The 18827-nt window shown below is 40.6% G+C and overlaps 1 protein-coding gene across 3 annotated transcripts in view; it reads left to right on the top strand.

Annotated features, from left to right (window-relative positions):
• The first annotated feature begins 837 nt into the window (after positions 1-837).
• Positions 838-18827, top strand: part of UNC5B (unc-5 netrin receptor B) — a 182115-nt gene continuing 164125 nt past the window's right edge. For all 3 annotated transcript variants that reach the window (XM_088472226.1, XM_088472224.1, XM_088472223.1), the window contains exon 1: positions 838-1339. In XM_088472226.1, the coding sequence (XP_088328352.1) occupies positions 1249-1339 (91 nt within the window). In that variant the 5' untranslated portion in view covers positions 838-1248. The remainder of the gene's footprint in view (positions 1340-18827) is intronic.

Raw genomic sequence — 18827 nt, 5'->3', positions numbered from 1 at the left:
CTGTGTATGCTGGTGGCAGTTATGAGTATAATTTACAAATCAATAGCAGCCATGCACTTAGCAATGTGAATACCGGGGAGACTGTCACAAGTGTCAGTATAGGGATACTCAATAAAGACCTTTAGGTGTTTCAAGACTTGTACTGGAGTTTAAAGACACTATTGACTGTTGGACGAAATAAGCAAATTCAAAATTGGTAACTAGTGGTATTTACTTTACTGTATTCTAAAAGTTTAAGCAGACGCTGGCCGGTCACACCGGCGGCAATGCAATCCCATTCCCCCCAGGCTAGGGGGTATATAATAAAGGTCGATCAAAATAAATATACCCCTAGGAGTCCATGGCAGAGAGATCTCCCATTAGACCAATGCGTCCTCCGGGAGTATCACAGAGCGCAGCAGTGTGTGATGAGCAAGTCACCAGCTTACAGTGTGACTGCCTGTGATGAGAACAGTGTGCTAGATGGGCACTTAGCAGGTTTGGACAACACATCCAAAAATAAAATAAAGTATATTAGTAAACCATTTTATATACAGACAATGCAGTGTTGCACAGGTAAGAGGTGTGGGGTAAGGACTGGAGTGTAGGGTAAGAAGTGCAAGGTAAGGGGAGTAGTGTAGGGAAGGGGTTTATTTGTAACACAACAACCTATTGGAGAACCTTCCAAGGCTTTTTCTCCTACAGTAGTTCTCACTTACGAGAAGTTGTCTCATGTAGGGCTTTGCATAGCGTGCCTTAGGCAGCCTGTGGGAGAGGTGTGCTAGGTACCATTGCATCCCAGATTCCCTCCCCCTTGCCTTGGCCCCACCTCTGCTCGGAGCTGCCTGATCACTTCCCTTCAAGAGAGAAAGATAGTAGGAACGTTGCGTCCCCCCCTGCAGGGTCCCTGTGCCGGTGTTTGTGGGACAGCCTGGCAGTAGTGGGCACCGGGGGTGAGATGCACGTATCCCGCTAGCTGCTGCCGCCTCCCTACAGGACAAATACCGGGACTGCACGCTGAAGCCGGGGCTCCATCCCCGCAGTCCCATGCACAGTCTCCTCGCTCACTGTCTCCGGCGGCTGGAAACTCCTTGGAAGTGGATCTGCGCAGAGAGTAACTGGGCTGTGCACCATCCCCCGGCACCGGGCACGGCGTAGCCCAGCTGTGGCAGGCGGGCAGAAGCCGGGGAGGGGGGAGAGGGTACGGAGCGCTCCTTCTGTACAGGAGAAGACTTGGGGGGAGATACCCTGGAGTGTGGCCGGGGAGCGATGACTTCTCTCCGGGTTCCCAGCGCTGCAGCGCCCGCTCTCACATTTCTGGCTCTGCTTCTCAGCTGCAACTTCGGATGCTCCTTGGCAGGTAATTACTCTGCTGCACCAGTCACCCTGTGCCCCATCGTTGTCCATGGAAAGAGAGTATAAACTGTGTTCCTAAAGTGCAAAGGGCTGGGGACAGTAATATTTGATAAATCTAATAATTTGTGTCTCCCAGAAGTGGCTTCCATTGCAAAGCCTCTGCTGACTGCTGTGTGTTAGTGCTAGTTATGTTTTTTCTAACAGCCAATGATCTAGGTAAAATATAAACATGTTTATTATATGATAGGTACTTATTAAATGTATAATATGAATAACTAACAGACCTTGATGCGCCACAATGAATAGCTGATTGCCTGCAGTAAGCCTTTCTATCATTGCTATCTGCACAGAAGTCTAAACACATCATACTGTAGCAATCATTTGCCATCCAGCAGCTATATTGTTGTGTATTTCCAGCATCTACTAGTGGCTGGAAGAACCATGGAGAGGAATAGAAGTTTATTTTTGTGTGCTGAAGTAACCATGAAAACACTTTCCTCTATTGTGTACTGCATTAACATGTGCATTAATAGTGTCAACAAAAAGTTTTAAACTACCTTTTTTTAATTCATGAAATATATAGCAAATGGGGGAAGAGCTGAGTGATAGATGATAGCACTGGGGGATCCAGGTGTCAGGTCCCGGCTTCATCAGGACTTCCATTAGTAGTGCATTTAGGCTCCTCTGCATCGGAAGGGTTAAATGTAACTTGTATGTGTTTTAGGAATGGGTCTGGCAATAGTCCCAGAACATCTAGTGAAAAGTGTTATTTTTCAGCACATGTGCCTGTTTTTAGGTGTGATCTTGTTATCCTTGATTTGCAAACTCCTCTCTGCAGATATCCTATTTACAGGTCATTTTGTATGTCTGGATGAATAAAGTTACTGCGTGGTGGGAAAACAGTAATTGAACTAATTATGCCATTTGCCCTTAACATTGCTGGTTCCTGCAGTGCTCTGCGCTGTCTGGTCATGTGGAAAGGAGAGATGATCAGGATCCCACTGTGGTTATGCTGGAGTGTGTCAGGCCTGCCTATCCACCTGGCTCAACATGTGTCCCTTAGCCCATGGGGTATTGTCACAACATAGCTACACATTTACTGTAGTTGTGATGACTGGTTTGTGTTCACTAGAGGTGGCTGCATTGCTGTTGGATTGGTCTGTTTGCAGCTATTTGGCAAACACATTAATTAGGCTACAGTACATCTAATACTCCCTAAGAAATAAGAATACATTTGTTAACATGCATTGGCCAGAATTATGCTGGTAGATGAACTGAGCTTAGGACCTTGCTGGCAAGTTTGGTCACCGTTGCAAAGGGTAATTTGGGAACCGCAAACATTGTAATGTATGAAGAGAGAACATTTTTAGAGCTGTCATGTCTGTAGGTTGTATTAATACAGTGTTTGGTGCAATCCCCCTCACTGTGAAGATGGACAGGTCTGCAATTACTATTTATAATAGGTAGCAATGCAAACTGTTTATTTACCTCCTGAGCCCGACCATTGCCTCTGTAGTGTACTAATCTCTTGATGGATTGGGATATCATTTGTTGTTCTCTTAAGTACCAATATTTTGCATGCTAATGTACTTGAATTACAGTTTATAGAACTGCTGCTGGTAAAAACACCAAGCCTGCTTTGTGCATGCCAAATTAGCTGTTTGCATAAAATGCAAATAGGAAATGGGTCCCACATGAAGTTATTGTATACTTACTGTTACTGTTTACTAAAGGTCTGCGCAACTCGCTGACACTCTGCTCCGGTAATCCTGCAGCATTTTCATAAACCAATGGAAATATCTGCAAGTTCCCTCAATGCAAATCATTGAAAAGGATAAAGTGTATCCACATTTATTCCTGTATTTTACAGTGTAAGGATTTCTGTCCCAATGTAGAAAGTGGATCTCTCATGTGTACAAAGCTTTGGGTAAATTGTCTATATTACTGTGGCCTTACAATGTTGCACTAAGGCATCCAAGTAGGAACATGATTACACTGAAAATCTAATGACAAAGTAAAATGTAATATTAATGTCCCGTGCTGCATTGCCTTATTGTAACAAATATCTCTGTGTAGTTAATTATAAAAGCAAAACCATACTGCAACCATCTGTTCAGGATGCAGTTGACTATTACTGTAATTTCTATTTATCTATAGTTTGTTAGTAGTGTCCATGGTTATTCAGGAGCAGGAAAGCACCAGAGAACTACTCATACTCTGCTGAACAGCATCATTGATCTTCTTCAGTGTATATAAAGTTAACACACTGGGTTTTTGTGTGTGTGTGTGTGTGTGTGTGTGTGTGTGTGTGTGTGTGTGTTTTATCTTATTGGGTCCAAAGTAAATATCTGCTCTTAGTATATATTGTATAATGACAATATGTGCCACTAATTAGTCATGTATGTTTTACACATTTACATACAATTTCCATGGACGCCCTGTGTGTAATGCAGTATGGGATTGTGTAGGATAAGATACCATCCAAATGATTATTGGCAGGACACAGTTCTATTGTACTGTAATTCAAGTTCAATATATCTGAATTACAGAAATTGAATTCACTATACAGAGCAAGACACTGGTTACTGTTCAGTTGGTTACTATTGATCCAAAGTTATACAAACCTTTCATGTACCAAACTTAAAACCTGGAAATAATCTATGACTTAAAAACAGTGGGTAACTCTGACCATTAACAATCACGCTTGTCATGCATCTAAGTTTTATTGCCTGCTTGGATAAAAATACAATGCTCTCTTTTGTGTACGCTTATGTGATGTGTATGTGTGTGTACATCTTTGGAAATAATATTAGTGGCAAAAATAGTTACTCAACGTCCTTCACCCCCCAACCTTTTTTCTTAATTAAATTTTAAGTTAGTAACCTATCAATTATTGGATTTGTGGATTTTCATAACTAATGGGCAACTTAGACGGTCTATTTTATAAAAGTCCTAGAGAAGAGTAGAGTGCTCATACTTAGCTGTGACTGATAATACTGTAGGGATTAGCTTTTGCAAATGGATTTTGCTGTGATTGAAATCTCGCAAGTACAAGGGACAGTTTACTTTGGTTGACAGTCTGTTTAGGCAGTGATCTTTGTCACACCCGTTGTATGATAATGAAGATAATAAGTTTGTTTCCTACTGTTCAGAGCTCTGTATGAATGTGGACACCATAATTGTGACTCCTTGTGACTGTCTTGGTGCATTGACTGGGGTTCATGTAATTGCCACTCTTTGGATCTGATTGTTCAGCCTGAGGGAACAATTATATTTCAAAGGTCTGTCAGTAGGTATTGCTTGGGCAGTGACTCTGCTAATAAATGGGGATCATCAACTGGTGAGATTTTAAATTTTGTTGTCAGATGTGTTGGATAGTAAAGGATGGCCTGTACAATGGCAAACTGAGAGGACATTGGCTGACTGAAGCAGTCCATTTATGGCCATCTCTGTGTTTCTGTAAGTGACTTACTGTACAGCCATGGCCAAATGTTTTGAGAATGACACAAGTATTGGTTTTCACAAAGTTTGCCGCTTGTGTTTTTAGGCCTTTTTGTCAGAGGTTACTATGGTATACTGAAGTAAAATTACAAGCATAATTATAAGTGTCAAAAGTTTTTATTGACAATTACATTAAGTTTATGCAAAGAGTCAATATTTGCAGTGTTGACCCTTCTTTTTCAAGATCTCTGCAATTTGCCCTGGTAGGCTGTCATTCAACTTCTGGGCCACATACTGACTGATGGCCGCCCATTCTTGCCTAATCAATGCTTGGAGTTTGTCAGAATTTGTGGTCGTTCGTTGCATATATGCGGATCGATATGAACAATATATCGTAGATTGTTATCGTTCATATCGTTAAGATATATCTTGTGTACGCACAATGCATGGGATCGCACATCACATCCCCTGATCGACTGGTACTGCAGAAAGATTAGGGGGTGCGATGTACGACCCCACGGGAGCATGCTCTGTCCTACATCAGGCCCATACAGTGTGCAGTATAGCAACCAAATCTCACCAATCAGTTGGATCGGCTGCTTTATCGCACGTGTATGGGCACCTTTAGTCCTTTTTAAACTGACCATATATATTAGTCAGCCCTCTGTGTTTGCATGCAAGGGCGTGACTAGAACTTTGGGAGCCATATAACACAATCTTAGAAGGGCCCACCAGAGGTAAAACAAACCCACATACTTTTGCTCTCACACAGAGCCCATCCAGGATATGCCATACAGTAGTACCCCTTTTACACATTATGCCGCACAGCAGTAGTGCAGTGCCCCTTACACATTATACCAAACTGTAATGTCCTTTACAGATTATGCTATAAATTAGTAGTGCCCCTTAAAACATTATTCCACACAGTAATGCCCCTTGCATTTTATCTACCCTGCCCCCCAGCAACTCGCCTCCCCATCTCCCTCCAGCAGCCTCTCTCCACCCCTTGTGTGCCGCCAGCTGGTGTGGATTTGGGTCTCGCAACCAGCTAAATACGGCAGGCAGCGTCAGACATAGACTGGCAGCGCCAGCGTACTTTGGCTCATGATCGATGCCCGATTCAATCAGAACTCACGGACTGACAGGCAATCAGGAGCGGCCAATGATGATTGGCTGCCGGACCGCCAGCTCTGATTATCTTGTGACCAGTGGCGCTGTCTCTCCATGTGTGCCTGCCGGTGCGCCAGCTGTAATCAACTGGCGGGTCGGCACCAGATCAACGCAGCTGCCAGCTGGGCCCCCTTTCGGCCTCCCTGACTGGATACACCCACCTTGTGTGCGTGAGTGGGTGCAGGGGGAGCTGCAGGCCGCAGAGGCAACTCGAGGACCATATCAGCCGCACCCTTTGCACCCACGGTAGCTAAGCCACTGTGTAGTGGGGTCCTTTTTCAGGATCAATTGAATGGGGTTATAGGTGAGGACAAATAAAGGCTGCTGGTGTAACTTCATGGTCCAGTCTTCAACCTGAACAACACTGGGTATCCCAGCTAGTTAATTACAAACTCATACAAGCAGGGCTCTGATACATGCCAGAGAAGAGCACATTTATTACCTCCTAGTGTGCATGTGCTTATAGTAATGCTTAGACAGTGGCCTGCTAATATTACCGTTGTTTGGGGTAATCGATCATTGGGGTGAAACATTGGAGCCAGCTGTTGCACACAGTATTGTGTTTGGGGATCTTGCAGCAAAATGCCAAAAAGAAGCCGGCTTAAATACCACTATTGTTGTTTTGCTCAGCAAGAAGACAGACATGGTTTCTCACAGTTTGCTTTAGTTACATTAAGAAACCAATCAAGTTTAATTGAGAAATCTAACAGCAAGATCTGAAGATTAGTCATACTTAGAACAAATATATATTCATAGAAAAATAAGAGTTGGAGTCCAATAATATTTAATCACAATTTTTTTTAAAAAAATATGGCATTAGCTTATAGGGCCAAGCTCCAAAAAGCTACGCTTTTCAGAGCTTGGTAAATCGGGCATTATTGCAGACCCCATAGAAAGCTATGGACTGCTATGATCTTTGATAGGGACCGTAGGAGACCTGATATTGTAAAATAGGGCAATTTTCTGAAAACATTATAGGACCCTTCAATTTTTTTTCCCTCTGAGAATAGACCTTTTTGTAGATTTCAGTATAATTTGATAAGTCTATTGTTTAATTAAGTCATTGCTCACGTTGCTTGTTCCACCCAGTGTTAAATAATTGAAAAAGCTTACTGCATTTAGTGAAAGATTGTGGATTATACAAACAACAAATTGTTACTGCCATTTATTTAGCATATTGTAAAATTTCAATCCTATACCAAATTCCATTTTCAGTAATAGTACATTGATTTCACACCTCTAGTGACTTGAGCTCCTGCAGGATATTTTTAGACTGCCAACAGTGACGGCAGGTTTTGGAACCTTCCTAACATTATCCTGCTTACCAATTCTTTTCATTTCATTTCATAACGTTGACAGGTGATGAAATGTAGTAGATCAATATAACTAAAGCATACCTGTCTCCTATACACAATGACCAAAGTGGTCAATGTCTCAGTATAGTTACAGCTTCCTAATAGAGTAATGGGATGCTTTACCCCTAATATTGGTTCATCCCAAAACATGGTACACACATATTGCACAGCATTTTTACATAGAGTTTTACAGTCATTAACTTCCTTATCACTTGGATACGCATGCACACTAGGGTCAATTTTTAATTTTTATTTATTTGTCAGCAGCCAATTAATGTACCAGTGTGCTTTTGGAGTGTGTGAGGAAACTGGAGCACCTCCAAGCAAATATGGGTAGAACATGCAAACGCACCACACGGATCAGCCATACCGTGACTTCAACGGATGACCTCAGTGCTGTGAGGTTCTAATGCTATGCTAACCATTGCGCCAACTGTGCTACCTGCAATATACTATCACTATCTTTCATATGGTGTGTATGTTTTAAAATCCATAATTTACATTGTATCTATTTATCAATGAATATTTCTACAGTAAGTAATTTGTCATTTAAAATGCCTTGTTAGGACCATGCTGAAGAATTTTTACAACTAACTGCGTGACTAATATTCGGTTTATACATGCTTATCTGACCTATATATACTGTAGATGTGTCAGAACTAGGAGCTTTATAAAATTCTTGCTCATTATGTATAGGTAATTATTTACAACATGTGGTGTCATAGGGAACAACAGCTATGCATTATTCTTGAAAGATCAGTGGCATGTTGAATTGATGATTCAATAATGTTACATTAGGGGAAATTAATCTAGGCTTATACATTACTCAAAATGAGGATGCTGCATGATGCTGTAACAGATATTCGTGTATGATAGTAACTTCCATTAGCCATCAGTCTTTTCGTTTAATGTGTTACACCTGTTGTGATTTAAAAAAAAACTTATGTATTGGCTTCCTGCAAATATTAGGCCTCTAGTGTATGTATGTATGCATGTATGTATGGGTGTGTAAATATTGCCGATTGAATTACTAACATGATGTAGCTTCAGAGCACCATTGGCAGGAAGACATCTGTACAGCATGCACTGTACTGTAAGCAGTCTCTAAGCAGCCACCTCCTGACCTGGAAAACATGATTAGCACAGGTCAGGAAGGGAAAGTGATATTGTCCTAATACAATTTCCTGATTAACTTATAGTTTTAAAAGCTCAAGATAGTTCAAAATAAAGTATTAGAAGGGGTAACTTTTTTGTTTGTACAAATTTAATTTACAGAATATAATTTTTACGTGACTAAGAGGCAGATGCACTAAGCTCTGGAAAATGATAAATTGGAGAGTGATAAACTACCAGCCACTCAGCTCCTAACTTATTTTTCAAACACAGCCTGTAAGATGACAGTTAGGAGCTGAGTGGCTGGTAGTTTATCACTCTCCAATTTATCACTTTCCAGAGCTTGGCACATCTCCCCCTAAAACTTATTCCGAATTGCGTTCAGTATATTAATTTATAGCGACACTGAATTTATTTACTTATTTTTTAGTGTGTGCCTAATTAGTGATGTAACTAATTGTAGTAAATTAGTCTGCTGTGTTTCTTTGAATATTGGTCAGCCCACAAAATGTCTGCCTTCGGAGAATAACTTTTAGTCCAAACTTTGTAGTCATAGTACCTTAAGCCATGTTTGCATGCTGTGGCGGAATGTCTTTCAGGGAGTACTCGCACTGCCGGGAGAGCAGACCAGCTTCCGGGATCATATTCAAGTGTCACGCCTGCGGGCTTTGGGCCTAATTCAGAGCCGCTCGTAAGCGGCCGCTCGTTCACTCCGAGCAATGTTTGCCCAACTGCGCATGCGTACGGATCGTAATACATATGCGCGAACCAGTCAGTGTGGCCGAAAATCGTTTGTTCGCTAAATAGCGAATGCCTGCTATTTAGAGTGACAGAATGAGGCGTATGTGGGTGGTAACAGGGGAAGGTGCTTGAAAACGGGGAGTGGAGATCCGAACGCAGGCGTGCTTAAAGGTCAAAACGGGTGTTTTATGGGTGAGCATAATTAATACAGCAGCGTCATTGACCACGTCAGTGGGTTATTTTATAGCCAGAACTGCTCGCAAGATTGTGGTAGCAAAAACCAACCACAAGAATAGCGAGCAGTTCATATGCTGGTCGATGTACTCGATTAATCTAATAAATAGCGGACATGACGTAGGATGCGAGCGGCCAGGGGGCGTATTTTTTCAAAAAACGTCCGCAAGTTTTGTTCGCTCGTTCAGACATAGAGGCGTGAACAGACCGCAAAGAGTGAACGGTTCATTTGAATAGCCACCCCTATTTTCTGGACGAACGACCGCAAATAGCGTCCGGCTCTGAATCAGGCCCTTTATGTCATGATTTGCATCAAATCACATAATCTCAGCCCTGCGGGTGCCATTCAACCCGCACCTACCGCTTGGAATTATCCCTCTGGGATTTCTTTTTAAAAGTCTGCATGTAATATGTATTCATCAGTCGTTACATGGGTTCTGTAGTGCCCTACAAGGGGCATAAACCCGACAAAAGTAACATAAGTACAGACTAAAATAGATGAGTAAATGGTTTCATAGAAATTCTTAAGTTCCTAATTACAATGTGAAATTAATAATTAAGTAGAGAAGATAAAGGGCAGCAGGCCCTGCACACAGAGGCTTAATAAATTATATAATTATATATATATTTTATTAGTTAGTATGCGCAGGGCTCTAATTGGCTATGGGCGACCAGTGCCGTCATGCACTATATATAGCATTAAACCTATGCTATATATAGTGAAATGTAGCAATTTATATCCTTAGATCTATAAGAATAGATCCCACAGGGAGTCGATGGAGTAACTGGCAGCCATAGTTAAGGATAGATTGGAGAAGGACGAGGCAGGAGTAAAGGCCCGCCATACACTGTGCCACTTGCTGACGATCCAATCCTGTTTGCGATTTCCATTGAATTCCTGAACTCTCCCGGTCATACGATATTGTGCCCACACATGGAACGATTGTTCAAACGACCTAGATGGGTCGTAAATGACAGCAGATCGAAAACTATATATCATTTACAGCAAACAACCTCACGATTCATCTGCTGCTGCTTTTCTGCACATCGTCTGGCACAAAATAGAGGAGGAGAGTGGCATGGGAGATTGTCAACAAATCTACGATCGTACATCGCATCCTTCATTCTGCGCGCACACACACGGTACGATGTGTATCCAGTCGTGTAAGGTTGAAATCTTCCTGCAGGTTTAATTGATCAGTGACGACGGTGTACGACGGTGGGGGCGTGCATCGCCTTCATGATCATCACCACACACGGCACTTTTTACATGATTGGTCATTCCATTCGATCGAAAATGGGCAAGTCGTGTAAATAATCTCACTGTGTATGGGGGCCTTTAGGAAGGCCAGAGAGGAGTAGATTGCAGTAAACTAGTTGAGAAATTATAGGACATGAGTAGAGTTTTAGTAGCTTCCAGAGTGAGGAAGGTCCTGAGCAAGGAAATACTAATGAGGTGGTAGGATTGGGAAAGGGACTTTATATAGGGGAGAAGGAAAGGACAGAGTCAAGGGGGATATCATGACATCGGACTTGGGAACAGAAGAGAGGGAAAAGGTAAGGTACATATAATATAAACCTGAATTTTGTTTTATTTAGTAGGTGAATCCATTTATAAACACGTAACTTGGTTCCCTGGCTTTTACTGTGATCATTTTTTATTTTATTTTTTTTACTGAAAGCCAAGAGTGACCAGGGTTATTCTTGTGGTACAAACACTTTATACACTGCATGTCATATGGATTTCGCTCATGTTTTGCAGGCAGGACATAGTACTATACAGACAATGAGCCTTGCTTGTTGCCCCCCTGTAACTAATGTATAGATTTGTAAGCTATCAAAGGATGGAAATTTAGTGCTGTGTGAGGAAGCAAGTGAAGGTCCTATCCGACATCATCACATTTCCACAGTTGGCATGCCCTGTTCTGTACAGCTCAGCAGTAACTATAAAATGTGCATCTTCTGCCAGACTGCAGCCATCGCCCAGCCCCACAGAGCTCAGATCACGTCAGTATTCCAACTTTAGGGATCTATTTACTAAGCAGTGTTAGGAGACAGAGTGAAAAGCGATAAGGTGTCAGCCAATCAGCTCCCAACTGTCATTTTTCAAACTCAGCCTGTGAGATGACAGTTGGGAGCTGATTGGCTGTTACCTTATCACTTTCTTATCACTTTTCACTCTGTTTCCTAACTGCTTAGTAAATAGACCCCTTAGTCTCCTTTCCCTAATAGAGAGAGTTCTGATTTGTAGCAAGTAATGTATGGGCAAAACATTTGTACCACATTTTGTAACCAAGTGTTTCTAAATATTATGTTTGAAAGTTATATTTGATTATTATTTATTTTTAATTATTACTTTCTGCCCTGGATTTGGGCCTCTGCAGTGTGAATTGTCTCAGGGATTTTTATGTGTCATTGTTCCACATGATCCCTGACTCTGTGCAACAGAAATTTTACATAGGGACATAACCAGAAACCAGCTATTGTAAGTTATTTAAATAGGCTCCTTGGAGACAGAAGGTTTCCCTGCAGCTTTGTATTACATAATGAGGTGTTAATACAGTGAATATAGGAATGATGCTGCCAGCAGTTCTGAGGGCTTACCTGCAGGGCTAGTGAGACTGGTCACGTTCCAGAGTTACCTAAAGCTTATATTATCTCCTCATTACCAAGTTCTGTATGGTTGGGGGAGTAGGACTAAATAATTTTAATATGTTGTCTAATATTTATTTCAATGCTAGAATGCCCTTTCTCAGGAAAATGTTATTGTAACTCCCTAAAATGTTGTGTATTGCTCTTTTTAAAAGTAAAATGTTTTTGACTAAAACAATGTTAAACTTATGTAAGGATATAATTCATCCTTTGGCTCCTATTGCTCTCAGAAATGGGAACACAGTGACTAGACTCGAAGACAAGAAAATATAATAAGTCAAACAAATCCCTGACTTTTTCACATCGTGCATCTTATATAGGACACATCACACACACTTTTATATCGGCATACCCAAGGCTTGAAATAATTTCACAATATTTATGTGTTACTCCGTTCTGGTTCAAGATTGTCAGCAATAGGATGGATCGATAAACAACATATGTCCCAATTATGTTCCAACGATAACGGACACCTCTTTTATGTGGACAGCACAACAAGGTTCTACACAAATCTTATATATAAAATTCATTTGTCTGTTTGTCTGTCCGGTTATGCATTCAGATACACCTGCACCGATAGGGATGAAACCAATGGCAGGTGCTCAAGTTGGATCCTGGCCATGTTTTAGGGGGGTTGGGTCCCCGTCGGACCTAATGTTGATGTACGCTGAGCAGAACTTTGAGTCGAATGAAGTTACGTTCTTCACGCAAATGGTCAATGTTTTTTAACTGGGCATAGAATTATCTGTCTATATATGTCATACAGATATTTTGGTTTCTTGTGTTTGCTAGTCTTTGTAGTATGACACTGTTACTTACCGGTCGCTGTGTAAGCTGCAGTGGGAACAAAGGAATGATAATCATTATTAGATTCATTGTGGTTTATATGGTGTTGTACGTAGCTATTTAAGATATACAGACACTCATTTTCCGTACCATCTGTGAAAGAGAGCAAAGTAAGTTTTCGGTGCATAGTAATGTTTCTGAAGTACTTTATACTATGACTGCGGAGTGAAATGGAAAACCTTCTCCTGCCTCTTTCAGCTTATGTGCAACATTGCTAAGCAACGGATGGCAGGGTACAGAGTGATGAAGTGTTTTATGAGGTGGTAGAACACTGCACTGTGATTAGATCTATGGTTAGACCCAGTGACCTAACCTGATGTAATCCCATTTTATTCCCCTCCCTGCCAAAAGGGCCCACAAATACATTATTAAAACCACAACAGGTTTAACACACATGCTATTAAGTGCCATAGAGAGAACTCTTGCTGTAGTAGAAAGATCTGGGTTGTGCAGGTATGTGAGTTCTGTCCTCTATTTTGACATCACATGACTTCTACTGATCTGATGATAGATGTTTTATACCATGATCTTTGGCAATTACTGTCCCTTATGCCTTGATTTCTGTGTATTTTTCACTTTGTTTTACTGAGAGGAAAGACGGCTTATTTTTCTGACACTTGGTAGGTACTGATGTGACCTTGAGTGTATAGATTTATCGAAGTAACTATTTTTACTGCTGACTCCGTAGCAATACCTTGCAAAAAGAGACATGACACACAATTGTTTACAGCCTTTTAGGCTTGAATTATAAGTGGATGCTTTCTTCAAATACGTCATTATTTTTCAATAATGCATGCAGTCGTGTCAACGCGCATTTTTTTTTTTTTTTCAATTTTGAATGTATTTTTATAAAGGTGGATATATATTGTAGTAGTTTCCATATTTTGGCAACATTTTGCAAGCAACACTGTACACAAAGCTGCAACCCAGTACACAATTTTTCTGATGTTCTTTTAATTAGTTGGATGAGTGTTTAAAATTTTCCCCTTGATCTGTCCAATCCCTGTTGGCCAATTAATTGCAGATGTAAATACATTAAATGCTGGAGCACAGGTGGTCATGTCAGAGGCCTAAGGGTGTTGTAATAAATGACAATGTCTGGAAAATGGACTCATGAATTACTGTGAGCCACTTGTGCCTCCTGTAGAGTATGATGTGCTCACTTCAAAGTCTTGGATACTTCTTTATCACACCACATGAAGTATCCCGCGTTAAATTGTTACAACCCTCAGTAGGGAGGTATAAGTGCTTACTTTGGACCTATGTACTACTCTGGTTACTGTTTGGCGCACAGTTTATAATGAAGATTTTTAACTTTTGTGAGGCAGAAGCCTCACAGACTTCTACAATGGAGGGTACAACCATGATGAGTTCATTACAGCAGATGTTACAGCTATAAAGTCAGAGGTCCCTGCTGTTCCTCATCCCCCACATCCTCTGGGTTATAGAAGTGGTAAAGTGAGTGAAAACATTTGCTGGAGGGGTGTAAATCACAGTGGCCTCTTCTCTCCCCATCTATTTTATGTCCTCTCAGCTCCTTTACTTCTCTTTTTAGGGCTTTTCCTTTGTCTTTAGCTCACTACACTTCATTTTAACAGCACTGAGGCCTGTAGAAGCTCATGTGGGACGCTCAGCAACAAAGGCCCTATTTAGCATTCCTTTAGCTATGTGGGTTTAATGTACTTATGTTTTTGAAAGAAAATCTGATAGTGTGTCTCCATTTTTGTTGTTCACAGCTGGAAGACTTTATTATTTAACACTTTGTTTGTTTCAATAGACCATTTATATTTTATTGATATAATAAATGTATCCCTGTCATAGTGCATAGTGTGTTGCTGTTGGTCTGTCAGTTTATAACTGTATGTTAAGGGCCAGGTCAATTTTGTGTAATAACTTGTATATTATCCTAATGTACCATCCATATTAAATTATTATGGGTATTTGGATCACCACGGTTTTGACCTTTTTTATATGTTCACAGATCTGCTCGGTACCTTCTCATTTCATTACATTTTACAGTACAAGGTACTGTACATTATTCCATTCTATATATAGTTTTGCATTTTTCCCATATGGATGATTTGAAATACTAACTTTAGGGGGCCTATTTATCATTCAAAGTCGTATATGCCCCCAAAACACCAGTTTTTATGGGATACCTGCAAATCTTAAGTATCATGCACGGTCCCTCCATATCAGACGGCAGCCACAGCCCTCATAGGTTTCTACTGGGCTACAAAGCTGTCATATTTACCAAGCTCTGGAGTGCTGACTCCATCATAAGCTGTAGTCTATGGGCTACATTTTTCAAATATTACAAGGAGAGGCTTTCATGTGGTCAGCGGACTGTGCATACGCAGTAGCACGCCAGGGTCCCAATATAGAAGAGAATTGACCGCTACCGCGATCACTTCTAATACATCCCAGGAACAAGCCCATGTCCCCAGATTTGATCTTTGTGACATTTTTGTGGTATATAATTTCTTATTGCTGCGAATAGTGATGATAAGAAAAATAATTATGTCTAAAACCTGATGATACGTATGCCCCTAAATGCTTTAAGTCTTAAGGTGGGTACACACTGGACGTGGATTGGAGCGACGTATCTGGTACATCGTCTAGTGTGTACCCATGATGTGCGCACTCCCGTGGGTCGTTGGTGACATAGCCTGTTGGCCCTACTGCAGGGCTGATTAAGGATGTCGCTAATGGATGTGGATTGAAAGATATACAGTAAAAAGGTAGACAATGCCTAGATAGACACCAGATGTTAGACAGGCAATAGGTTGACTGGGACAAAAGGTCGACATACAAAAGGTCGACAGGTACAATTTGTCGACACGTGTAATTTGTCGACACATTTGTTTTTCTAACCCTAATTTTCACCCTAACCCTTCCTCCTGGTGCCTAACCCTAACCATCGGGGTAGGTGCGTGACCCCTAATCATACCTTCTAGTGCCTAACCCTAATTCTCCGGTAAGTGCCTAACCGTTGGGGTGTCTAAACCTAAACAAACAAAAAAACATGTCGGCCATTTTTGTGCCGACCATATACATGTTGACCTTTTGTACCTGTCGACATTTACTGTGTCGACCATTTGGCCCTGTCAACCTATTGCCTGTCTAACATCTGGTGTCTATCTTTTTACTGTAGATCTTTAGACCGGATTCCGTCACTAACTATGTCATGCTGCAGAATGCAGCATGACACGCCCCTCCCTCCCATCGGACACTGCATCGGCAAGTGTGTATGCACTTGTGCATGCCGGGTCCCGTTGCAGACGAAATTGCGCTGGTTACACATCGACTAATGTGTGCCCAGCTTTATATTTATTATGTCACTAGATCTTGGTAGATTGAAAGTTTCATTATTAGTTTAGCCTACAAAATGTATCGTGTGTGTGTGTGTGTGTGTGGGTGGGCCTCAGGTATGCTTTTAGGGTGCTGCATCATGGGGGATATCCTCCTCACTAATAGAACTTTGCAGTGTTTATCTAGATAAAGTCTGACAGCATTTCAGGATATTGCCAGCACATCATCCATACTGTAAGCATTATTCCTTATAAAATGCAGTGGTCAAGTGAACAAATGCTATTTGTATATTTATTTTGCTATAAAAGGAGTTTTTGATTTTTAGCCAGTGCAAATCCTGGTTGTCAAAAATGAAAACCTCTTCTACCTTTTATTGCTTCCCCTGCAGCTGAGGATTATAGGTAATGAAAAGCAGAAGGGCTCTCTTAGTACATCATTTCATGTGTCCACTCAAATTAATATGACTCTTCTAAATACTTGCTGCGTAAATGAACATCATGAAATAAGGCGTGCATGTCTGACAATTGTACATACTGACAGTTCTTGTTTATACTGACAGGTCTTGTATTCTACTCAAATTACCTAGGTCATAAATGTAAAGATTATCATATGTTCCGTAACTTAAAAGGAGGGCCTTTTGAACTTTGTATTTCTTTAATGCACAGACCCAGGACAGCACTAAACTGGCTTTTGATAAAGTGAATGTAGTTTTAACAAAATTCACTATATAAGCAGCTACTGGATAGCGGACTCCAAAAATACGTATATACAGCTGGAGCTTTCACTTCTCTTAGCTCGATTTTTTTTGTGTGTTAATTATTTTTTTTCTTATTGAAACCATTAAAAGAAAAATATTACTTAAAGTACACATTAATTATATGAATTAATTTGCCATTTAGGTGGTATTAAGCAACCTGCCCACTCTCCCCTTTCTGAAATGTTAGCTGGTTAGCAGAGATGTATTGAGCTTCTGTACTGTCCTTATACCATTCTAACCTGCTCCACTAAAGAATAAACACAGCAGTTATGCTTAAGTACCCAGTTCCTTTGTCCAAGGTTCTGAATGTGATTTTGGTTGACTGGTCTAAACAAATTAAAGGTACTTGCTGCTCTCCACTAGACAGTGATGCCCTAAGTTTAAATGGTTAAAACAATCTAGCTGCTGCTGATAAAGCAACACAATTGTGTATTTATTTTGTGTGTGATATATATATATATATAACACAAAGGCATTTTTATGTTTGTATTTAGGATGAACAATATTTTGTTGAATATCTATTCTATTTTTTTTCTTGTTTGTGTTCTTGTTTTCCCCCCCCTCTGAACACATATTAGACATGTTTAAGGTGGAACAGTTTGTACAAGCCATTGTACTGAATGCCCCCTGAAGTGTCAAATCAAACAAAAGTCTGTTACCAGAGACTAGTCCAGGCAGAGACCTCCTGCCCTGCTGAGTCTGACCCTGGCACTGTTTGTGGACAAAGTCCAAATGATTAATTGGACGGGCTTCCACTCCCCTTGTAATTTTACTTTTTGGGAGTAAAGAAATAAAAAATTGGCAATGCTATGTAGGGAGAGTTCAGTAAGAGTGATTACTCTATAGAGGGTGGCTACTTAAACTGCAGTAAATAACAGCAGTGTCAGTATGTAAGATGGTGACACTTTGTTTTATTTAAAGTCAATGATAGCAGTAACTGTAATAGATTATACCAAATCCAGTTCTAGGAAAGGCACTCTCATGGGTCCCTGCTGGCTTTAGAAAGTGTGTGTGTGTGTGTGTGTGTGTGTGTGTGTGTGTGTGTGTGTGTGTGTGTGTGTGTAATGAGATATATATGTATATGTATATGTATATATATATATATATATATATATATATTACACAGTACCAGTCAAAAGTATGGACACACCTTTTTATTCATTGGTTTTTGTTTATTTATTTTCAACATATTCGATTAATATTGAAGACATCAAAACTATGAAAGAACACATATGGAATTATGCTGTCTCTAGGAAAAGTCCCATTTTGTTCTAGGTATTAAAAGTTTATCCGTGTTCAGGGTACTCTCTCTCCCTATGTATAGTCGTCACACTATGCTCCTCTTCTATTGTGAGTGGCTGCTCAATCCTTTCAATTTAACGCTTGGTAAAGACATTGGGTTTCTATGGAGAGAGGGGGAGAAGGACAAGCGCCTGATAGTGTAGTATATTAAGTACCAATTAATCTCAACAAGATATTCCAATATATATGCGTACCATGGATACACTTGTCGGTTAAGCGTATATAGCAGTCAGCTTCAGGGTATCCCATCAGGGAACAGTTTTAGAAGCCCTCCTTCCACTTGGAAATCTGTTCACCACCAGACAGTATCACAGCTACCTTATTTAAGCAAAATAAATTGCCTCCATAGTGTGGTATTATTTAATGATTTAATTTAATTTATTCACAAAGTTCCTCACACAAGTAAAAACAAATCAAAAAAGGTGCTTACCGTATATACTCGAGTATAAGTCGACCCGAATATAAGCCGAGGTACCTACTTTTACCACAAAAAACTGGGAAAACCTATTGACTCGAGTATAAGCTTAGGGTGGGAAATGGCAGCAGCTGGTAGTGCCCCCAGTAGTAAT

Source organism: Taudactylus pleione, unplaced genomic scaffold (assembly GCF_031769625.1).
Source record: "Taudactylus pleione unplaced genomic scaffold, aTauple2 ptg000121l, whole genome shotgun sequence".
NCBI lineage: Eukaryota > Metazoa > Chordata > Amphibia > Anura > Myobatrachidae > Taudactylus > Taudactylus pleione.
Note: the sequence above shows the minus strand (reverse complement) of the source record. Positions and strands in the feature narration are given on the sequence as shown.